General features: G+C 42.5%; 1 protein-coding gene across 1 annotated transcript; it reads right to left on the bottom strand.

Moving 5' to 3' along the window:
- Positions 1-23489, bottom strand: LOC121568850 (adhesion G protein-coupled receptor E5). The gene is made up of 19 exons (XM_041879303.2): positions 23068-23489; positions 18734-18811; positions 18430-18600; positions 16923-17075; positions 16551-16772; positions 16122-16250; positions 15919-15962; positions 15707-15811; positions 14794-14947; positions 14347-14466; positions 13687-13877; positions 13320-13484; positions 12612-12806; positions 12068-12285; positions 11854-11920; positions 11664-11755; positions 11323-11491; positions 9832-9933; positions 1-780 (listed from the first exon to the last, which is right to left on the bottom strand). Exons 1-19 carry the CDS (start codon positions 23096-23098, stop codon positions 739-741), a joined length of 2448 nt encoding a protein of 815 aa, XP_041735237.1. The 5' UTR covers positions 23099-23489; the 3' UTR covers positions 1-738.
- Positions 23490-23802: the final 313 nt, after the last annotated feature.

Below are 23802 nucleotides of genomic sequence, written 5' to 3'. Positions count from 1 at the left end.
CATTTACGGGTTGATCCCTTTCAAAATTGAGATAAAATTATAAAACTATATACACAAAATATACATTTCAATCTGACTCACAACTCGACCTTTGATGGTTATGTTTTAAACAATGATTTAAAAAATATAACCATGATAGCTTATGACTATTTGTATCATTTGTTGCTTTCATCTGTTATGTCTTTTAAGATCAGAGAAAGTACCTGGATAATGCATAATGTAATAATCCATGATGAGTTGTCATTGGTTAAACCATGCAGGACTAGTCCACTCCACTACAGTAGGAGGGGGGGTTTTTCATCCGCATTATATGATCCAAAGAATATCAGGGTTGGAAAAAGACACACATGAAACTGTCAATAGGAAAATCAGTGTAAAACAATATATAACTTTGTTATCGTTACTCTTTGGAGTATTATCTTAAAATAATATCCAGGCCAGCCCAATGAGAAAGTACAGTAATATTTACAGAATCTTTAAAAAATGTGCACAATATTGCTTAAAGCTAAATATAGTTGTAACAAAATAATTGACATCAACCATTCCATCAATCTATCCTGGTCCTTTTGTGCTCTTTTGGCAAGACGGCACAAACAGATCTGTGACCTGGCAAGCATTAACTTATGCCTGTCATTAAACCAGGGTGATTATGGTTTTATAAAACTCCCAGGTGTTGCTAGGAGGTCACAAGGGCAGGCATCATGGGTCATGTCCAGCAACCAGCGTCTAGCCCCCTTTCTAGATCTGAGACTCTCCCGTGTTTTGGACGCTCTTGGATGTCTGGGGGACACAGACAGAGAGAGGGCACAGACAGACAACAACGTCAATCACTTGGTTTTTGATTTTAGTCAAAAACCAACTACATTATTAATGTACAAGTGGCTCTGCTGTCTCGCTCTCTCACCCGCCAGACAAAATGCTCCACTTAACACCTTCCTCACCCACCTCCTTGTCTTTATGGAGCTCCGGCTCTGGCCCAGAATCACATGTTTGCCAATGTAATGGAAATGTTAAAAAATGACAGTTCTTTTCCTCCTTTGTTGTGCTTTGAAAGGTTTTTTAAATGCCCTTTGAGCAATCTCATTAGAAGGAAACGACTAGACTGATCACACCTCTGCTCAGGCCTGACATGAAGTCCCAAACCACGGTCAGTAATGATTAACGATTAAATGAATGGACTGATTAATTAAAGATGTCTCTGGATGGGGAAAGAAGTATGAATTTTACAATGCGCTGTAAAACAAATGTTCCAAATTGTCAAATCCATTAACCCTGTGCCCTCTCTGAGAAATTGAGTTTGAAGTACTCTGAAGTTTGGATGAATGCACATTGGACTTGTATCTACATATTCTAATATGCTTATATCCTTTGGATAATACAGTATATGTAATATTTTATGCATAACGTTGCCTTGCATAACTTTAACTTGCAGATCAGTCTTAATATTACAGATTCTGGGTTCTATCAAGCAAATGTTTGCCTAATTTCTAATCCCCCTATTTTTTAAATATATATATATATATATATATACATATACAGTGGGGGAAAAAAGTATTTAGTCAGCCACCAATTGTGCAAGTTCTCCCACTTAAAAAGATGAGAGAGGCCTGTAATTTTCATCATAGGTACAAGTCAACTATGACAGACAAATTTAGATTTTTTTTCTCCAGAAAATCACATTTTAGGATTTTTTATGAATTTATTTGCAAATTATGGTGGAAAATAAGTATTTGGTCACCTACAAACAAGCAAGATTTCTGGCTCTCACAGACCTGTAACTTCTTCTTTAAGAGGCTCCTCTGTCCTCTACTCGTTACCTGTATTAATGGCACCTGTTTGAACTTGTTATCAGTATAAAAGACACCTGTCCACAACCTCAAACAGTCACACTCCAAACTCCACTATGGCCAAGACCAAAGAGCTGTCAAAGGACACCAGAAACAAAATTGTAGACCTGCACCAGGCTGGGAAGACTGAATCTGCAATAGGTGAGCAGCTTGGTTTGAAGAAATAAACTGTGGGAGCAATTATTAGGAAATGGAAGACATACAAGACCACTGATATTCTCCCTCGATCTGGGGCTCCACGCAAGATCTCACCCCGTGGGGTCAAAATGATCACAAGAACGGTGAGCAAAAATCCCAGAACCACACGGGGGGACCTAGTGAATGACCTGCAGAGAGCTGGGACCAAAGTAACAAAGCCTACCATCAGTAACACACTACGCCGCCAGGGACTCAAATCCTGCAGTGCCAGACGTGTCCCCCTGCTTAAGCCAGTACATGTCCAGGCCCGTCTGAAGTTTGCTAGAGTGCATTTGGATGATCCAGAAGAGGATTGGGAGAATGTCATATGGTCAGATGAAACCAAAATAGAACATTTTGGTAAAAACTCAACTCGTCGTGTTTGGAGGACAAAGAATGCTGAGTTGCATCCAAAGAACACCATACCTACTGTGAAGCATGGGGGTGGAAACATCATGCTTTGGGGCTGTTTTTCTGCCCCAAAGCATGAGATTTTGAGTGAAAACCTCCTTCCATCAGCAAGGGCATTGAAGATGAAACGTGGCTGGGTCTTTCAGCATGACAATGATCCCAAACACACCACCCGGGCAACGAAGGAGTGGCTTCGTAAGAAGCATTTCAAGGTCCTGGAGTGGCCTAGCCAGTCTCCAGATCTCAACCCCATAGAAAATCTTTGGAGGGAGTTGAAAGTCCGTGTTGCCCAGCGACAGCCCCAAAACATCACTGCTCTAGAGGAGATCTGCATGGAGGAATGGGCCAAAATACTAGCAACAGTGTGTGAAAACCTTGTGAAGACTTACAGAAAACGTTTGACCTGTGTCATTGCCAACAAAGGGTATATAACAAAGTATTGAGAAACTTTTGTTATTGACCAAATACTTATTTTCCACCATAATTTGCTAATAAATTCATTAAAAATCCTACAATGTGATTTTCTGGATAGTTGACGTGTACCTATGATGAAAATTACAGGCCTCTCTCATCTTTTTAAGTGGGAGAACTTGCACAATTGGTGGCTGACTAAATACTTTTTTCCCCACTATATATATATATATATATATATATATGAACACTACCACCCCTCCCCTGATTGTAGAAAACTAACAGCCAACAATACTTCTTCTACTGCTACTCACAGCTATCTTCGCTCACATATACAGTACAATCTAATCTTAATTCCAACCCTCAGATGTCCACAGACTAACCCATCTTTCCCAGTACACTACCATTTTTTCTATTTCCTTTTACAAAACATCCTTATATTTTACTGTGATGTCTTGAACCTCTCTATTTGTACCATTTCTTCCAAGATTGCCCTAAAGATAAATACTTTACCTAAGAGTATAATCATATTTCCCATTGATTGATCGTTGTTTTTCAGATCTCTTAACAGTGCTGTTTGTAGGTCCATCTGAACACAGACATTATGACTTAACAACCACTCCTGGACCTGACTCCAAAACCGAGTCACCGAAGGACAGTACCAAAAGAGATAATCTATTTATTGTGTTTCCTCATGACATAGTCTCCACAGGACTGACTGTTCAATGTCCCATATATTGAGCATTAATTTTGTTGTGAGAATTTTATATAGTAGTTTACATTGAAAATAACTTATTGATGTGTCCAATTTTTGTTTTGTACTGTATATCAGTTCATCAACCCGATTCAATGGTATTGGGACATCAAAAACCTGTTCCCAACTATCTTGAATTTTATGCTGCATAGTTGTCAAACCTCAACCCTATATTGAAACTGATACATTTTATTTTTGTGGCAGAGCTGCAATGAGTTGGTTATACTTTTGTATTGAGAATTTATCGCCATACACATTTGTTAATTTCTTGTGTGACATAATTTGACCGTACTTATTTACATTGTCATTCGTAAACATGATAACTTTTTTTCATCTATCAGTACCTTGGAGTTTATATTATTTGCTGTAATACTTGTTCTGCCTCTTCTGGAGGATGAAATTGGAATTTTAACCAGCTCTGTATGGCTTCATTTAAAAATAAGAATACTTTAAACTGGGATCTGTTATCAATCCACTGGAAATCGTTTGTTTTAATCAGTATAACAGCAAAAAGCCCCCTTTTGAACATAGGATGTGCCTCTTAGTATCCTGCTGGAAAACCAGTTTGGATTTAGATATTATTTTGGTATAATAGAGGCTTTAAGAGAGCGGTTTAATGCCTTAATATCCAAACTCATGTTGGTTATATAAATATGCCCGTTTAACTTAATCTGGTTTGCCATTAAAATGAAATATTTTTTTCTCGCATGACTTGAAAAAGGATTCTCCTGAAGTCAGTAGAGCCATGAACAAACATGTAAACTGTGATATCAATTGAGAATTAATCAGTGTAACTTTCCTGTAGATGGACTGGGATTTCCCTCTCCACGATTTAAGGATCTTATCTATTTTGCTAAGTTTTCTATCAAAGTTAATAGTTCCAAGATTGTTAAACTTTGCTGGTATATGTACACCAAGCACATCAACTTCACCATCCACCCATTAAATCGGGAGGCCACATGGCAATTTAAAGTTTATATATTTTAGAGACCCAATCCATAATATAGTACTATACTATACTACTATACTTATCATAGTTGGGTTTTGTCCAGAGAAACTGGAGAAATTATCCAGGTCCTCAATAAGGCCCTTCAAGTTTGAAGATTGAGGACTTGAATCATTGGCGTACATCAATACTTTTGTCTCTAATCCATAAATGTTTTGCCCCTTCAAGCTTCAATATGTAACTTTTTGGGCGACCAAATTCACATAGAAAAGTGAGTTATAGATCTGTCATTCTCATTGAAAGTCTAAGAAGCGGTAGATCTGTTCTGTGAGCTATTTCTATGCTTCCCATTCTTAAGTTTAGTTTTTGCATCTTTTAATTTCAGTTTTGTACACCAGCTGAAAATACAAAATTTTTGCAGTTTAGATGGTACAATGATTCTCTACAGTATATGTGCTTGTTTTGTCACATAAACTGAAATTAGAATTTTTGCAACCAGAAAATGGCAGAGCGATTTCTGCAAAGTGCAGCTTTAATGTTATCATTAGATCAGATTTTTACAACTAACAGTTCAATGGCTATAATAAATAAGTCTGGTGACAGAGGGCAACCTTGTTTTACTCCTCTTGACTATTCAACATTCTCAGAGAAGTAACCGTTATTTATTATTTTACATAAAGGATTGTTGTACATGACTTCTACCCATCTTATGAGAGATTCTGCAAAAGTAAAAAAATATCTAGACGCACAGTATCGAAGGCTTTCTCAAAATCTGCTATAAAGATTATACCTGGTTTCCCTGCATTCTCATAGTTTTCAATTATTTCTAGTAGTTGTGTAATGTTGTCTCCAATATATATTCCTTTTAAGAATCCCATCTGATCGTGATGAATAATGTCTGGTAGGACCTTTTTAATTAAAATATATATTTTTAGCAAATATTTTTGCGGTGCAACATTGAAGGTTGAGGGGCCTCCAATCTTTTAAAGTTACTGGGTCTTTTTTACTGCCTCCCTGGCTCCTGCTTCAGTAAGAGAGTGATCAGTCCCTCTTTCTGTGTCCGACAGGTGGCAATTAATATAAGAGTAATTAAAACATAATAGTAATGGATCTTTCAGTAGTTCATAAAAAGTTTAATATATCTCTATTGGAATGCCATCAAGGCCAGGGGTTTTCCACGTCTGAAAGGAGTCAAGTGCCAACGATAGTTTGTCCTGTGTAATTAGGCACTCACAATATTTTCTGGGTGCCTCAAATAGTTTAAGATGATTTTTTGGGAGAAGGATATCACAAAACTCATCATCAAATGAGATTTGAGGAACTTGACAAGAGAACATTCGTTTGAAATATAGATAAGCATTTCTCCATCTTTGTAACTATTTTCTGTAGGTTATTTTTGGTTGTGTTTCTATATTGAATGTTTAGGAAAAACTTGTTTTTTAGATAAGTGAAACACGATTTTTCTTGAATAAGTTCCTCAGACTCCTTTTACTTTGTGTATAGATTATTCAGTGCTTCTGTAGTACATTCATCAATGTCAGATTTTCCATTTCTGTTGTAAGTCTTTTCGCTGTTGACCGATTTTTGGGGGGATGAATTTCAATTGAATGGCCTCCCATATGATAAGTGGGTCCGCTGAACCTGTATTGTGCAAGAAAAAGTATGTTATGAAGTCCTTAGTTTTTGTTAAGAAAATTCTGTCAGCCAATAAACCCAGGTACAATTTTAAATATCCCTGTCCTTGTGGAAAGTCTGTCATAGTTATATGGAGGGATATATGTCACGACTTCCTCCGAAGCTGCCTCCTCTCCTTGTTTGGGCAGGCTTCAGTGTTCGTCGTCAACGGCCTTCTAGCCACTGCCACTCCTCATCTCATCATTCCATTTGTTTTGTCTTGTTTTTACACACACCTGGTTGATATCCCCTCATCAGTACCTGTATAATTATTCCCTCTGCACCCCTGCCTTTGTGTGTGATTGTTTATTGTGGAGGTGACGATAGCTCGGTGGAGCCATATATATTTGTATTGTCAGTATATTCACCCGTGTGCTTTGTTTTCTCCAGTGTGCCGTTATACCGCACTGTAGTGTTTTACACATTGCTGCGTACCGCTGTATTTGCTGAATAAACCATTTATTCTGTGATTTACACTCCTACGCCTGACTCCGTCAAAATCACCTGCTACAGAATCATACACCCAACAGCATGGAGTCAGCAGGAGCGGAGAATATGCATGGGGTCGTTGAGCGGGTCCGGGAGCATTCCAACATGTTAGCCAGCTTGGGCGACGCGATGGATCGGGTTCTCCAGGTTGTCCAGCGCCTGGAGAGGAGAGGAACCGACCCTTCGGAACCAGCTGAGCGACCGGATCCAGCCACCCACACCCCAGCGCCTCGAGGGAATACGACGGGACAGCGGCCCGCTGCCAGGGTTTCCTCCTGCAGCTGGACCTCTATTTTTCCACCATCAGCCCGGCTCCATCGGAGCGGGAGAAGGTGTCCGCCCTCGTCTCCTGCCTCTCGGGGAGAGCTCTGGAATGGGCCAACGCGGTCTGGAGTGAAGGAGGAGACGCGTTGGACAACTATGGGGAGTTCGCTCGCCTCTTCCGGGCGGTGGACATGGCCATCCGGTTGGACAACCTGCTGGCTTCGATAAGACTTCCTGGAAGGGGCCTGCCCGTTTCATCCCCCTTCAACCCGGATCACGTGCCGATGGAGCTGGGTGGTGCAGCGATCCGGGAGAACGGAGAACGACAGATCCAGTGTCTCTCTTGTGGCAAGAGAGGACATTCTGCTGCACGCTGTCGCCAGAGTTCTTCTGGGTCTGAAGGCGGCAGGCAGGGCACTCTCGCGTCACCCCAGGTAGCGCAAACCCACACTCGTTCAGAGCCCTCTGCTGTACACTTCACCATCCACGTCCACTTCCCTGATTACACGGTAGTTCCCCAGTGTAAGGCACTGGTCGATTCAGGCGCAGCTGGGAACTTTATGGACAGGTCTTTAGCTAATAGTCTATGTATTACATTGGTTCCCCTATCCATTCCATTGCCCATCAAAGCACTTGACAGTCGACCATTAGGGTCAGGTTTTGTTAGGGAGGTTACAGCACCAGTCACAATGATTACGCAGGAGACCCATAGGGAGCAAATCACCTTTTATATTATTGAGCCCTGATTTCCCTGTTGTGTTGGGTCTTCCCTGGCAAGCACTACACAACCCCACCTTTTCATGGCCGCAGAGGGTTCTCACGGGGTGGTCGCAAGAGTGTCAGGGTAGGTGTCTAGCTGTTTCCGTTGGTGCAACCACGGTGGAAAGTCCAGACACTACCTCCACCGTGCGCATTCCCCCCAAATATCTCGACTTGGCGCACATGTTTTCCAAAACGCAGGCGACCAAATTACCACCCCATCGGGCGGGGGATTGCGCGATAAACCTCCGGTTAAGACACTGTGCCTCCCAGGAGTCATGTATGTCCCCTGTCACAGGCTGAAACGGAGGCTATGGAGACATACGTCTCCGAGTCCCTGTGCAAGGGGTTCATACGGCCCTCCACTTTACTCGCCTCCTCAAGTCTCTTTTTCGTGAAGAAGAAAGACGTCTGGACTGACCACCATAGAGCGGACGTTACGCACAGAGCCATCTCCACCTCAGTGCCCAGCTGGGCTGCGGTATGTGCCGTCTTTGTACCAGGTGATCGGGTCTGGCTCTCGACCCGGAACCTGCCCCTCTGCCTGCCCTGCCGGAAGCTGAGCCCGCGGTTTGTGAGGCCGTTTAAAGTCCTGAGGAGCGTAAACGAGGTTACGTATAGGTTACTACTCCCTCCTGATTACCATATTAACCCCTTGTTTCACGTGTCTCTCCTCAGGCCGGTGGTGGCTGGTCCGCTCCAGGAGTCTGAGGTGCGGGAGGTCCCTCCGCCCCCTCTGGACATCGAGGGGGCCCCAGCGTACTCCGTCCATTCCATCCTGGATTCGAGGCATCGGGTGGGGGGCCTTCAGTACCTCGTGGAGTGGGAGGGGTACGGTCCGGAGGAGTGGTGCTGGGTCCCGGTGAGGGATATCCTCAATCCCTCCCTGTTGCGGGATTTCCACCATCGCCCTGCTCCGCGTCCTCCTGGCCGTCCCCGAGGCCGGTGTCGGCGCGCTGCTGGAGCTGCACATCAAGGGGGGGAGGGTACTGTCATGACTTCCTCCGAAGCTGCCTCCTCTCCTTGTTCGGGCAGGCTTCAGCGTTCATCGTCACCGGCCTTCTAGCCACTGCTGCTCCTCATCTCATCATTCCATTTGTTTTGTCTTGTTTTTACACACACCTGGTTCATATCCCCTCATCAGTACCTGTATACGTATTCCCTCTGCCCCCCATGTCTTTGTGTGTGATTGTTTATTATATTCGGTGGAGCTTTATATATTTGTATCGCCGGGATGTTCACCCTGTGCTTTGTTTTCTCCAGTGTGCCGTTATACCGCACTGTAGTGTTTTACGCATTGCTGCGTACCGCTGTATTTGCCGAATAAACCATTTATTCTGTGATTTACCCTCCTGCGCCTGACTCCATCAAAATCACCCGCTACAATATAAGTTGATGATATGATCACATTCGATCCTCAATCAATACTTTTTTCACTTTTGGCACCATAGATAAGGATACCAGAAAATAATACATCCGACTAGCTTGATTAAGCCTCCTCCAAGTATATCTTACAAGATCCGGTTTTTGAGCCAATATCAGTAAATTCCAATGTGCCCATAATATTCATATCTCTTTGAGCACCAGAGGGTGATAGTTGGTAGTATGATTGCCTTTACGGTCCACTGACTTCCTTCCCTTACCATGTTATTTGTATCTAATTAGATTATTATAAATATTTTCAAAGAAGTTTGGATTGTCATTATTCAGTCCATATACATTTATGAGCCATTTCTGTTTATCATCAAGTAGTATATTCAAAGCAATCCATCTTCCTTGAGGATCTATTTAAATGGATTGCACTTCAAGATCTAGAATTTCTTAGCCCATGACAGAAATAGATTTTACCATCCCATTATTTTTCCAAGGCCAGTTCGTCAGAATATATTGAATTACCTTCCTGTAAACAATAAATATGGTAGAACTTTTACTCGCAGAACTTTACCACGCAGAACTTTACCTAGTATAACTTTTTTGCAGAACATTGCCTCGTGTTCGGTGTCACTCAAACTCAACTGTGTTGGAGGGCGTAAGTACATCACATTGAAGGACTTTCTGGTCTTTTAGATATTGGCTACTCAATTAGTAAGAGTTAATACCTGTGATTTGCTGTTGCTTGACTGGTTGGAGGAAAACTCAGAGTACTTCGTCTTCCGTGGTTCACAGACGCTGTCCAGGATCTTGCCATACTCCTCTCTCACCTACAAGGTGCAGAAGAGAGCACTATGAGCAGAGACGGTAGAGAAAGCGAGACATCTAACAGGCTTATTTCCTTTGGTCGAGCGGGGGTGGGGGGGAGGGAATAAGTAGACCAGAACCAGCTGTTATTGGGCAGTTTCCCATTTTAAAAAAGGGTCACGGTTCCTGTCTCTGTAAGTGGGCGTTCCTTCTCTAGTGTGACCATGTTTGAGCATGCGGTAAAGCATGCTTGCGCGAGAGAGGGAACGTCAATTTACATAGACAGGAACCTTGACCATTTCTTTCAATGTTAGACTAACCGTTTCCCCCGCACATTGACTCGGTAGCGGTACCCCCTGTATATAGCCTCGCTACTGTTATTTTACTGCTGCTCTTTAATTATTTGTTACTTTTATTTTTTTATATATTTTTAGGTATTCTTTCTTAAAACTGCATTGTTGGTTAAGGGCTTGTAAGTAAGCAATTCAAATGTAAGGTATACTCCTATTGTATTCAGTGCATGTGACAAATACAATTTGATTTGATTTAAACAGCCTTCATGCAACATCTTCATTATCCACCATATTTGTTATGAGTCCAACAAGCACATATTTGCCTACCCTTAACTGTAGGCCCTACAGTAAACTAAAACCAATCAGTATTCTTTAAACACTTAACAACTCATTTGGAATTCAGCCAAAGTAGTATAACCCAGAGCCATGTATTTAGAGAGTTGGGCCATGAATGTCTAGAATGACCATAATGATGCATTTACATGACAGTACAACATTCTATGGCAGCCATGTTAGCTCCCCATTAACATTTATGGGGAATATTTAAACAATGCTATGTAACTGAATATCTAGAATTAGAACAATATTCAGAATTCTAAAAGTTGGCCTAACTCTCTAAATATATGGCTCTGGTATAACCTATCGATTAGAAATACAACACATCCATGCTGGACAGGACTGACTCCCCCCAGGCTTTTCTTTGTCTACAGCAGAGCCGTCCAAAGTGAGGCCCAAAAGCCAAACTTGGTCCTTGACATTTGGTTTGGCCCACCAGAAGCTTCCAGAATGATCTTATGTATTGATGAGCAATGTTATTTAAGGTTTTTTGGTCCACGGCCCACTACTGAGATTACATTTCATCCCACCAAGCCTAACAGTTTGAACTCCCCTGCATAATAATAATATAATATGCCATTTAGCAGACGCTTTTATCCAAAGCGACTTACAGTCATGCGTGCATACATTTTTGTGTATGGGTGGTCCCGGGGATCGAACCCACTACCTTGGCGTTACAAGCGCCGTGCTCTACCAGCTGAGCTACAGAGGACCACATGCATGATGTCCATATTAGGAGTGCTTCAAGGACCCTGGTTGACAGAGTCTTGAGTCGTGACGTACCTGTTTAGAGAGCAGGCAGTGCATGAGGAACACCAGGACCCCCTGCAGACTGTTGAGGATGGTGAACAGGTAAGACATGGCCAGCGTGCTTTCCTCAAACTGGAAACAGCCAAAGATCCACATAGTGCCCAGCACACACAGCTGAGCCACTGCAGTTATGGTGAACGCCCTGCAGGAGGCGACAAACACACACAAAGTCAGATTGAGAGCATTGGTCACAACACATCATTCAGTAAGGCCTGTTTTTTTCCTCACATGTTCTGGCCAGGAAAAACAGTGGTCCTTTGTTATGGGCTATAACACAGCTATGTGTGAGAATGTCTGTTTCTTTGCCGACTCACTTGATTTTGCGGAGGTTGTTGAGGTCCTGGTTCAGGCTGGAGAACTTCTGGGCCAACTTCCACACTGTGATGAGGAAGAAAAACACGTTTACCTAGGAGGGGAGAGGGAGATAAGTAGAACTGTAACATGACACAAAACATTGTAAGTAGGACTGATGAAACTATTCCACCTCTGATCTGTGATACACACCATGATGATGATACAGACAGGGCCAAAGAAGCTCCAAATGAATCCATCCTCCAGGTTGAGCCAGCAGCTAAAACACACAATACACACATGAATACACATGAATACCTGATCTCTATAGTACACAACAGACAGAAGGACAGAGAGTCAGACAAATGGATATAGGGAATCCAGTCAGGAGATGACACTATCTGGGATCGATGTAGTGGCCACTCACTGGCGCTCAGTGCCGTATCCTTTGGCGTTGGCGAGGGCAGAGATGGCGACGATGACAGCAGGAACTCCATAGCCCCCCGCCATCATGTAGAGGGGCCTGAAGGTGGTGTTGAAGACCAGGACCACCATCCTGAAGAGCTGCACTCCCTCCAGACACATCCAGCAGAACGCTGCCAGGAAGAAGAAGTGAAGTAACCCTGCCACCACTGCACAGCCAGCCTGAGGAAGAGAGGAGAGAGGGATGAAGAGAAAGGAAATTAAGGGGTGAGAGTGATCAAGAAAACTAAATGTGAAAGAAAGGACAGATACTGTTGAAAGTGATAAGATTCACAATACGAGAAGTTACCCACAACAACAACAAAAAAAATTACCTCTATCAACATAGACACAGCGCCTATGCCACATGTAAATGTTACACACATTGTCACATCCTCTGACCTCCCACGCCCAGAAAGGCTCAGTGGAGTTTTCCTTATTCAATCTTGTTCCGAGGGCAATTCTGCCTTGAGGGCAGAGCGAATGTGATTGGTTGGATGAAAGCTTACCTGGTTCTCAGTGCGTGAGATGCCGATGAGGAAGATCAGGTTGGCGATGAAGAGGCTGAGGCAGAGGTGGAGGTGGATGGTATTGCGGGTGCTCTGGATGGAGCGGATCAGGGAGAAGGTGAGGATGCAGAGGAAGAGACAAAGCAGGGACAGGGACAGGCCCACCCAGGTGATCAGCTGCAGCTGGAATGTGTCCTGGAGGGATGAATGGAGACGAAGACACACGTCACCATATAGTCACAGCAGTGGAGGCTGCTGAGGGGAGGACGGCTCATAATAATGGCTGGAACGGAGTAAATGGAATGGCATCAAACACATGGAAACCATGTGTTTGATGTATCTGATACCATTCCACCTATTCCCAGCCATTACCACGAGCCCCAATTAAGGTGCCACCAACCTCCTGTCAGTCACAGTGACTGACACAACTTTCATGGATGTGTCTTAATATAGACAACATACCCCTGGATAAACAATAATGGAGCCCTATCTAGCCAGGCAAGACACAGAACAAATTCTCAAAACAATGTCTTCATGGATTCACTGTTCTCAAATGAATGCAAACGTTTTAAAAAGCCAAACGATCTCCAATTGCACAACTAAATTGCAAAATTATATAGAAAGTGAAATGAAACTATTAGAAAAGGCATTGTTCCTGCTCTATCTTACAGCAGAAGTACAGCTAGACTAATAGAGAAATCCCCTCACCTTGAACTCATAGAGAGCCATAAGAACAGCAAAGCTGCTGAGATGGTAGCAGGAGCACACGGTGTGGGTGGCATTGGACTGCACCAGGAAACAGCCTCGATCAGACCAGGTCCCGTCTCCCAACTCAGCATCCCAGTACACACAGGTGTAGTTCCCTTCATCTGACTGGGAAACAACATTCATAAATACCATAGAAGAGAAGTAAAAAAACAATGTACAATGTATTCGAGGGACAAACAAGAGGCTGACATTTCGGTGTGTCAGACACTTTTCTTAGACCTAGTGCATCATATGAAGAAGTTTTGATACTGCTGAATTCACATAGACCATTGTAATGGGATAGAGGGGTAATGATTTTGCTCCTCACCTCCTTCAAATGGGAGAAGGTGAATGTGACTGGCTCCTTGAGAAATGTGGTGTTCTTGTTACTAACGGTAGCCGTCACCACTTTGGAGTTGATCTGGAAGCTGTGGCCCTCCTGTGCCTTCAGCCCTGAGAAGGAATGGTTGGTGGATGTCTCCAGACCCTTATAGCTGAGCAGGGACACTGTCGCAAATCCTGAGAAAGCACATCAAATCAAATCATATGTTATTGGTCACATACACGTGTTTAGCAGATGTTATTGCGGGTGTAGCGAAATGCTTATACTTCTAGCTCCGACAGTGCAGTAATATCTAACAGGTAATATCTAACAATTTCACAACATATACCCTATACACACAAATCTAGTAAGGAATGGAATTTAAGAATATATACATATATGGACAAGCAATGACAGTGGCATGGACTAAGATACAGTAGAATATTATAGAATAGAATACAGTATATACATATGAGATGAGTAGTGCAAGATATGTAAACATTATTAAAGTGAATAGATATATGTTTAAGTCTAGGAGTTTGTACACTGTGTACTTTAATTTCACGTCACATTATATCATTACATTACATTATAAAGATTGGTTCTGATGATTGTGATGGCAGTGTTGAAGTTGAAAATGAAGATGGGGATGATGAAGATGGTAACCTGGGTAGGAGGCATCTCCAGCAGCAGTCTCCCAGTGGCTGTCTAGCTGAGCGTGTGTAGAGGACAAGGTGAAGGGACCCTGGGGTGAGGAGGCATTTCTCTGCACCAACAGCTCCACCTCTGGAAGCAAATACATTCACATCTTTACAAACAGGCCTAGGTGAGATGTTACAACTCTCAGAATGGTTATCTGCTATAGAGGCAGACTTGTACACAGGAAATTATGCTATGAAATGTAACCCATGTAACCTAACGAAATACTTTGCCAGCTATAAAAAAATGGCCACAAATGAACTTATAACTTTCTTTGTAGAATAACAACTTGTCTTCCGTACAGTGGCTTCAAAAGCCAAAACAATCATGGCTGAGTTTATGTGTCTGGACTCTTGAGGGGAACAGGAAACCACTGGAATTAAACATAAACTGGAGTTCAGGACGTTCTCCTACCGGTGTGAGATTTGGACCTCCTGGTCTGGGGGTGTTTCAGCAGAGGTCCTATCATTCTCAGAGCAGTCTCTACCAGGTCCAGCAAGACACTCACTTTCTTGTTATCATTCAGAGGCCCGCCAGACAGGAGCCTGTCTATAGCAGACAACAGAGCCTACAGAGACACAGAGAGAGGTGGGGGAGGAGGGGGGACATAGAAACAGTTAGAGAGGCTGAGACTTTTATTTGTCACATGCACAAGTACAGTGAAATGCTTAACTTGCAAGCCCTACCCAACATTGCAGTATTCAATATCAAAATAGTATAACTAATAAAATAAATAAATGAAATAAAAACACAAGAAATAAGAGAAGAAAAAAAAGAAGAAGAAGAATGCCAGTACCAAATTTACATGACTATATATTTGGCATACACTAACCACAATGCTATGGTTAGAAGTCATACAGCGAGAGGAGGCTAGTTTCTATTATAAGCTAGATGTACCAACAATGCTGGTCATCAGTCGTTGTTTCACTCCATGTATTCTTTACTTAATGTGTGTGGGCTGTGTCTGAACCTGCATATGTCAACCTCTTTATGATGGATGCCTGGGTTATAATGAGCCTCAAATATAAATAAGAGCCTCTAATATAAATAAGGGACTCTAATATAATGAAGGGCCTCTAATATAAATAAGGGACTCCAATATAAATAAGGGACTCTAATATAAATAAGGGACTCTAATATAATGAAGGGCCTCTAATATAAATAAGGGACTCTAATATAAATAAGGGACTCTAATATAAATAAGGGCCTCTAATATAAATAAGGGACTCTAATATAAATAAGGGACTCTAATATAAATAAGGGACTCTAATATAAATAAGGGCCTCTAATATAAATAAGGGACTCTAATATAAATAAGCAGTAGTACCTCTAGCAGGGCCTCTCCATCCACTGGTCCTGTTGTCTTACTCTCACTCAACTCCAGACAACTGGTCCTCATCAGGGCCACAGCATCCTGCAGAACTGGGAGGACCTGAGAACGAGGGATGAGGAGAGAAAGAGAGGAGGACGTTAGTCTGTATTTTGTTCTGCAGATACCTGTAGGTGTGAATCATTACACTGTATACTCATGTGGCTTACCAGCTCAAGATGGTTCTCACTCACAAACGTGTCACAGTTCAACTCTGTGGAAATAGAAGAGATGAGTGAATAAGGCATCTTAAATGAAAATCTTAAATGAAAAAAATGTGTTGACAACTTGATCATGCAGCGGAAGTATTGTGAAATTTGAATGTTGAATCTCCATCTCAATGAGAATGCTGATCTATAAATGTGATTCTCACCAGTACACTTCCCCTGCGGGTCTCCGTAGTTGGTGAATCCTGCATGGCACGCACACCGATGGCCACCATCGGCGGCATTATGGCACATTCCATTCCCTCCACAGATTGACTTATTCATTTTACACAAATCTACAAAGGAATGACAGAAAGCACAGGTGACATTTTCATAAGGTGTTCACATCTACCTAAAACCAATCAAGTCACATAATATCAATTACACATTCTGGTCATAAAGAAATTAGTATCTGGTGCTTCATGAGGAAGAGGAGCAATTGAGCAAAATACATCAAATTATTTAACTTTCTAAAAATTCACAGGTTTTCCCAAAATCCCGGTTGGAAGATTCCTGGAATTAGCAGGAAATATGCAGTCCTCCAACCAGGATTTCTGGAAAACCCATCCAGGGTGATAATACAATTCATCCCATACCTTTATCACCTTGAGCATCCTCACTGTCTGTGGTTGCTGTCCGGTCTGTGGTGGCTTTCTGATCTGTTATTTCCTCACATGATTCTCCATTCCCTGTGAATTGAGCTTCGCCAGACTTCAGGCCAAACCCTGGGTTGCAGACACAGTAGTAGTCGCCTGGTGTGTTGAAGCACTGTGTATGCTTCCCGCAGATTGTGATGTCTTCCGCACACTCGTTTCTATCTACATGGAGGTAAAAAAGACCTTTAGGAATAGGAAACTCTCACCATTTCATACATGACGACATCCTGTATATGCCTGAAGCGCTCTCTGGATGTACTGTACACATCTTTTGATATTTAGTGTTATCACCAGTTGTCTATGGCATCTTACCTTCACATGTGATTCCTTGGCCCCAAAAAAATATTTCCACTCCAGTACTGGAGTCAAACCCATAATTGCAGATGCAGAAGTAGGACCCTATTGTATTGTTACACGTGGCATTGGGACCACAGCCGTCCTTATTCTCCCGACACTCGTTGATGTCTTGAGGGACAGAGAAAGGAGTAGTCAGTCACACCTCAAATGCTAACATAGAATATATACTGAATTCAAATATAAGGGTAACATGTAAAGTGCTGTTCCCATGTTTCATGAGCTGAAATAAAAGATCCCAGATATTTTTCATAACGCACAAAAAGCTTATTTCTCTCAAATGTTGTGAACAAATTTGTTTACATCCCTGTTATTGAGCATTTCTCCTTTGCCAAGATAATCCATCCATCTGACAGGTGTGGCATATCAAGAAGCTGATTATACAGCATGATCATTACACAGGTGCACCTTGTACAGCGGACAATAAAAGGCCATTTTAAAATGTGCAGTTTTGTCACACAACACAATGCCACAGATTTCTCAAGTTTTGAGGGAGCGTGCAATTGAATGCAGGAATGTCCACCATAGCTGTTGCCAGAGAATTGAATGTTAATTTCTCTACCATAAGCCACCTCCAACGTTGTTTTAGAGAATTTGGCAGGACGTCCAACCGGCCTCGCAACCGCAGACCACATGTATGGCGTCGTGTGGGCGAGCGGTTTGCTGATGTCAATGTTGTGAACAGAGCGCCCCATGGTGGCAGTGGGGTTATGGTATGGGCAGGCATAAGCTACAGACAGCAAACACAATTGCATTTCATCGATGGCAATTTGAATGCACAGCGATACCGTGACAAGATCCTGAGGCCCATTGTCGTGCCATTCATCCGCCGCCATCACCTCATGATTCAGCATGATAATGCACGGCCCCATGTCGCAAGGATCTGTACACAATTCCTGAAAGCTGAAAATGTCCTAGTTCTTTCATGGCCTGCATACTCACCAGACATGTCACCCATTGTTTGGAATGCTCTGGATCGATGTGTACGACAGCGTGTTCCAGTTCCAACCAATATCTAGCAACTTCACTCAGCCATTGAAGAGGAGTGGGACAACATTCCACAGGCCACAATCAACAGCCTGATCAACTATGCGAAAGAGATGTGCTGCGCTACATGAGGCAAATGGTGGTCACACCAGATACTGACTGGTTTTCTGATCCATGCCCCTACCTTTTTTTAAAGGTATCTGTCACCAACAGATTCATATCTGTATTCCCAGTCATGTGAAATCCATAGATAAGGGCCTAATTTATTTATTTCAATTGACTGATTTCCTTATATGAACTGTAACTCAGTAAAATCTTTGAAATTGTTGCATGTTGCGTTTATATTTTTGTTCAGTATAGTATAGTCACTATAGTGAATAAGTGTATGGATTCCAAAATTGCAGCAGTGCTGTGTTCTTTGGCCAGGACTGCAATGTATATAAATGCTATAAGGTAACTATAAAGGAGAGTTGTTTACCTATACATTTGTCAGGTGAGTCAGCTGTGTAGTTCAGCCGTTGTGTTGATGATCTGAACCCAGGAGCACACTGGCAGTAGTAGCTTCCTACGGTGTTGCTGCATGCTGCATTATTACCACATATTGGTGGTGTTTCAGGGTCCTCAACATAGTCATTACACTCATTCTCATCTGGGGTCAAAAACAGAAGCATTGAGAAAGTGTGAAGAGAGGTAGAATGGTTGGGGTCTGGGAATGATCATTCAAAATATAAGAGATATACTGTATATATAGAATATATAATACAAGAGAAAAATGCACATACCAATGCACAATTCCCTGTTTTTAGAGAATCCTGGGCCACAGCCTGATACATGTTCCATCAGCGGGGCAAGGTGAAGAGCTGTAGAGTAAGAAACAGGCAGATTCTCCAATAAGTTGTCCCATTATCGTATGGTCAGTGCTATCCTGGATACGTAGGACATCCCTACCCTAAAGCCTAAGCCTAACCATAACCCTCACCTAACCCTAACCTTCACCCGTACCTTAGCCATTTTACATTTCAACTTCAATAGGGTAGGGACGTCCCAAGGATCCCAGATAGCAAAGACCATTATGGTATTGGGGGAGTACCCTGAACATGTGCAATATTGACAAGTACATGACTAAATGACTTTTGTAGAACCAACCTTTGACTATGATTGTAAGGTTGTAACATTAATCAGTTGGAGAGGTTTCAGGCACAGGAACTTGCAGCAATAGTTTTGAAAGGTTTACTGAACCAGGCCTTTGCAATGCTATCTCTCTCTGTGCAGAAAAGGTATACCCCCTATCTGGATTTCCTCAGATTGTTCCTACGGCAACTGGGCTCACAGGATTTGCCCATAATAACCCCTGAACTGCACACAGCTGTCCGGAGGTGACCATGTCCTCTCTCCCAGGAATAATGACTGTAAACCTCCTCAGTCTGGATGATAATGAATGGGTAGTCAGTCCATTGTGGTAATGAGTGGAAAGAAGAGGCAACAGTAGTGTGGAATGTTGTGGTCACAGAAATATTTTTCCAAAACGTTATGTAGGCACTGTTTTAAGTTACACATTTCTGGTGCTCTCTATTTCACTCTAACTAGTAAAAATGATTAAGAAAAAAACATTTTATAAAGATGAAGAAAAAATAAATAGTGCACGTTTTCATTGAGGAACCATCTGTCAAACAGTGGTCTCTGAGACAGTAGTTTTGTTCTCTCCCTTCACAACCCTCCATTTATCCACCTCCACTCCATCTGCCAGCAAGACTGACACTAACTTTCCAGCTGGTACCATTGAACTGAGTAGCAGAATGGCTCTACTGTGTTTTCACTCCACAGATAACTGTTTTGCCAGAGTGTGACAGTTGACATCATGGCTCGTCATTATTCTACCCTTAGGTGCCTCTCAGGGCTTATATTCTATTTCCCTTTGCATAGCTTTCAAGATGGAGCCGATAGACATGGTCGCCCTGTTCATGGCTCCTAAGCAACTTTGCATATTTTTTGTGTGTGTTATTTCTCACCTTATTAGCTCAGAACGTCCTTTGCGTTATTACAGACAGCTGGAAATAACTTTTGGATATTAGAGCGGCGGTAATTCACTAGCATTTCTACCAGAAATACAACTTTCCTGAATTTGATCCTTTGTTCTTACCCCCCAAGGCAATTACTCTTATCCCAGAGACTGCTCCATGATGCTGGACTCTTAGTGTGACTGCATACCACCCACTGCTTACGAGTATATTACTCGCTAATGTTCAGTCCCTGGACAATAAAGTAGACGAGCTCATTGCGAGGATCTCCTTCCATACTGTCCCCTTCCACACAGCCAGCTGGATTCTCAGTACATCGCGCAGACAGGAATAAAGACCTCTCCGGGAAAAAGAGAAGCGGAGGTGTATGATTAGCTACTCATGGTGTGATTGTGGTATTTTACAGGAACTCAAGTCCTTTTGTTCACCCGACCTAGAATACCTCACAATCAAATGTCGACCGCATTACCTCCCGAGAGAATTATCTTCAGTCATCATCACAGCCGTATATATTCCCCTTCAAGCTGATACCAAGACGGCTCTCAAGACGGCTCTCAAGGAACTACACTGAGGCCGCATTTATTTTAGCTGTGGACTTTAATAAAGCAAATCTGAGGAAAATGTTACTGAAGTTTTATCAACACATTGTCTGCGTCAATCGAGCTTCAAAAACTCTCGACCATTGCTACATTCCATTCCGGGACGGCTACAAGGCCCTCCCCCGCCCTCCCTTCGGCAAATCAGATTACGCCTCTATCCTGCTCCTCCCTTCCTATAGGCAGAAACTCAAACAGGAAGTACCCGTGGTAAGAACTGTTCAACGCTCGTCTGACCAATCGGAATCCATGCTTCAAGATTGTTTGGATCACGTGGACTGGGATATGTTCTGGGTTGCCTCTGAGAATAACATTGACGTATACACTGACACGGTGACTGTGTTCATCAGGAAGTGTATAGGGGATGTTTTTCCCTCTGTGACTATTTAAACCTACCCAAACCAAAAAAACGTGGATAGATGGCAGCATTCGCGCAAAACTGAAAGTGTGAACCACCGCATTTGACCACGGCAAGGTGACTCTGCATTCCACAGTAAGAACATCATACCAAAGGTCAAGCATGGTGGTGGTGGTGTGATGGTTTGGGGATGCTTTGCTGCCTCAGGACCTGGACGACTTGCCCTAATAGAAGCAACCATGAATTCTGCTCTGTATCAGAGAATTCTACAGGAGAATGTCAGACCATCCATCTGTGAGCTGAAGCTGAAGCGTAGCTGGGTCATGCAGCAAGATCCAAAACACACAATCAAGTCTACATGAAAATTGCTAAAAAGCAACAAATTGGAAGTTTTGGAATGGCCTAGACAAAGTCCAGACCTAATCCCAATTGAGATGTTGTGGCAGGACTTGAAACGAGCAGTTCATGCTTGAAAACCCACACGTCACTGAGTTAAAGCAGTTCTGCATGGAAGAGTGGGCCAGAATTCCTCCACAGCGATGTGAGAGACTGATCAACAACTACAGGAAGCATTTGGTTGGAGTCATTGCAGCTAAAGGTGGCACAACCAGTTATTGAGTGTATGGGGGCAATTACTTTTTCACACAGGGGAATTGGGTGTGGCATAACTTAAGTATGTAATTGTTGTGTTATTTGTTCACTTATGTTCCCTTTATCTAATATTAGGTTTTGGTTGAAGATCTGATAACATTCAGTATCACAAATATACAAAAGTAGAGAAAATTAGAAAGGGGGCTAATACTTTTTCATTGCACTGTACATATATTTCTATATTTCTTAATTCCATTCTTTTACTTTTTAGATTTGTGTGTGTGTGTACGCAAATGTGTGAGTTTCAAAGACAAATTGGGTGAGGGTGAGTGGGTGTGAGTGTTATCAGACTGTGGGGTGCTTCAGGGTGAGATCACAGAATAAGAATACCACTGTTAAAGGCAGAGGAACAGAGGGTCTCTTTAGAGAGACGGACCCGGAGTCTAGGATGAAGAATAGGGAGAGTGTCTCTCTCTGGATGTCTCTCTGTCTACTGCTAATTCCTCTGACTGTGCTCCTTCAGGCTTTTAGTCCTCAGATTCCCAGAAGTCCTTCAGTGTTATGACAACGGTCTGTCCTTTAGGTTCCATTCAGTTCTGATGAGTGTCATTGTTTCCACATTAAGAGCTGTGTCCCTATGGATCTGTCTTACTCAATGAACCAGTAAAAAGTACTGGTTGATTTTCCACTCACTGGAAATAAGTTATAAACGCTCATGCCGTAAAAGTGATTTCACAAGAAAGCAAGACAGATATATTAGCCACACATGTAAAAGAGTTGCAATAAACTGTACAACTCAACAATTTCAACAGGCTATTAACATGAGTTTAAATGGATTCCAACCTTGGCACACATAGATGTCACATGGTCGTCTCAAATATCTCAAAGGGACTTGCCGTGCTCGCCCCCCTACCTTATGTCTTAAAGATGTTCTCAAATTATATGATTAAACCATTATATCATTAAACCTGCAATTATTGAGAAGAGTGAGGTACATTTCATCTGAATCCTTTCAATACAAAGGATTAAAAATATCTCAACCACTCCGCTTTACTTTATAACCTTTTTCAGTTGTTCCTAAATGCTGTTTCAGCTTATGTCAGGAATGATGTCTAATGCAACCTGAGAGTAGCCTGGTCCCAGATCTGTTTGTGTTTGGCACGTGACCATGACCATAGAGGTTGGCAAGACAGTAAGGACAGATCTTGGACCAGGCTAAACTGAAAGGTGTTCAAACCTGTAGTGACCTCCTGTGGGACCCTAATCATGATGACCTGCCAATGAATTTCCACATTAGCATTTCAGGCGATTCCTAATTTAAGTCAAATGTTTATTTAGTTATCCATTGATGTCAATGGGAGACTAAGTGAAAATTCAATTCAAGTTAGGATTCGCCTCTTCAAGTTTAACAGCCACGTCTTCTACTTTATTCTTCATCTAACCATCCCTGACCAAACATAAACACTGTCTGGTTTAGTGCTTTCTCTCCCAAACACACAACCTTCTCCATGGCAACATGACTTCTGTGTAAACAGTTTACAAAAATGACTCACCCAGAATCAGGAGATGCACCCTGCCTGCCATAGTGAAGAAGAATCTCACTATCTCTTCTATGAGAATCACAACGCACAAGATCAGACCAGGGCAGGAACTCTGCCCCTATCTGAACGGTCTATTCAAAAGTGTGATAAAGATCCGTCTTCTCTTCTTCTCTGGAGTTTCTCCAAACTTCTCAGGGTAGTTTTACTGAAGAAAAATGGCATCTGTATCCATCAACTCAGTCAAGCTTCTGTCTAGTAAATTGAGCTCTGCTGACATCACCAAATGAGAGATAAAATGACAAGTAGTCACTGTGCTCTCATCACTTGCCTAGAACTCTCGGTCTCTGTCTCGCTTTCCTTCTCTCTCGCTCTGTGTGTTTGGCTGTGGTTGTCTGGGCTGTGTCTGGCTCTCTGACATACTAAGGGGTTTCTGGGCAGAGTTTCAGTTGAGCCACTGGTGTTGAGAAACGCCCCTGAGACAGAGAAAGAAACGAGGTTGGAGGATGAGAGGAGGAGGAGGAGAAGGGGAGTTTAGCAACTGCTGCTGTTGAAATAAATCTATTTTTGATCTCTGCCCTTTACAGTTCCATGACAACAACACGACCTAAACTGGCCTTCACTTCTCTTTCTCTCTTCCCCCCACCCCCCCCCTCTCTCGCTCTCTCTCGCTCTCTTAATTCAATTCAATTCAAAGGGCTTTATTGGCATGGGAAACATATGTTTACATTGCCAAAGCAAGTGAAATAG

Source organism: Coregonus clupeaformis, chromosome 7, assembly GCF_020615455.1.
Source record: "Coregonus clupeaformis isolate EN_2021a chromosome 7, ASM2061545v1, whole genome shotgun sequence".
NCBI lineage: Eukaryota > Metazoa > Chordata > Actinopteri > Salmoniformes > Salmonidae > Coregonus > Coregonus clupeaformis.
Note: the sequence above shows the minus strand (reverse complement) of the source record. Positions and strands in the feature narration are given on the sequence as shown.

Coding starts and splice junctions, on each gene's coding strand:
- LOC121568850 (XM_041879303.2), bottom strand. CDS start 23,098: ATGGCAGGCAGGGTGCATCTCCTGATTCTGG. Junction 13,878..14,346: donor TGGAGATGCCTCCTACCCAG/GTTACCATCTTC, acceptor GTGCTTTCTCAG/GATTTGCGACAGTGTCCCTG. Junction 9,934..11,322: donor ACTGCCTGCTCTCTAAACAG/GTACGTCACGAC, acceptor TGCACCTTGTAG/GTGAGAGAGGAGTATGGCAA.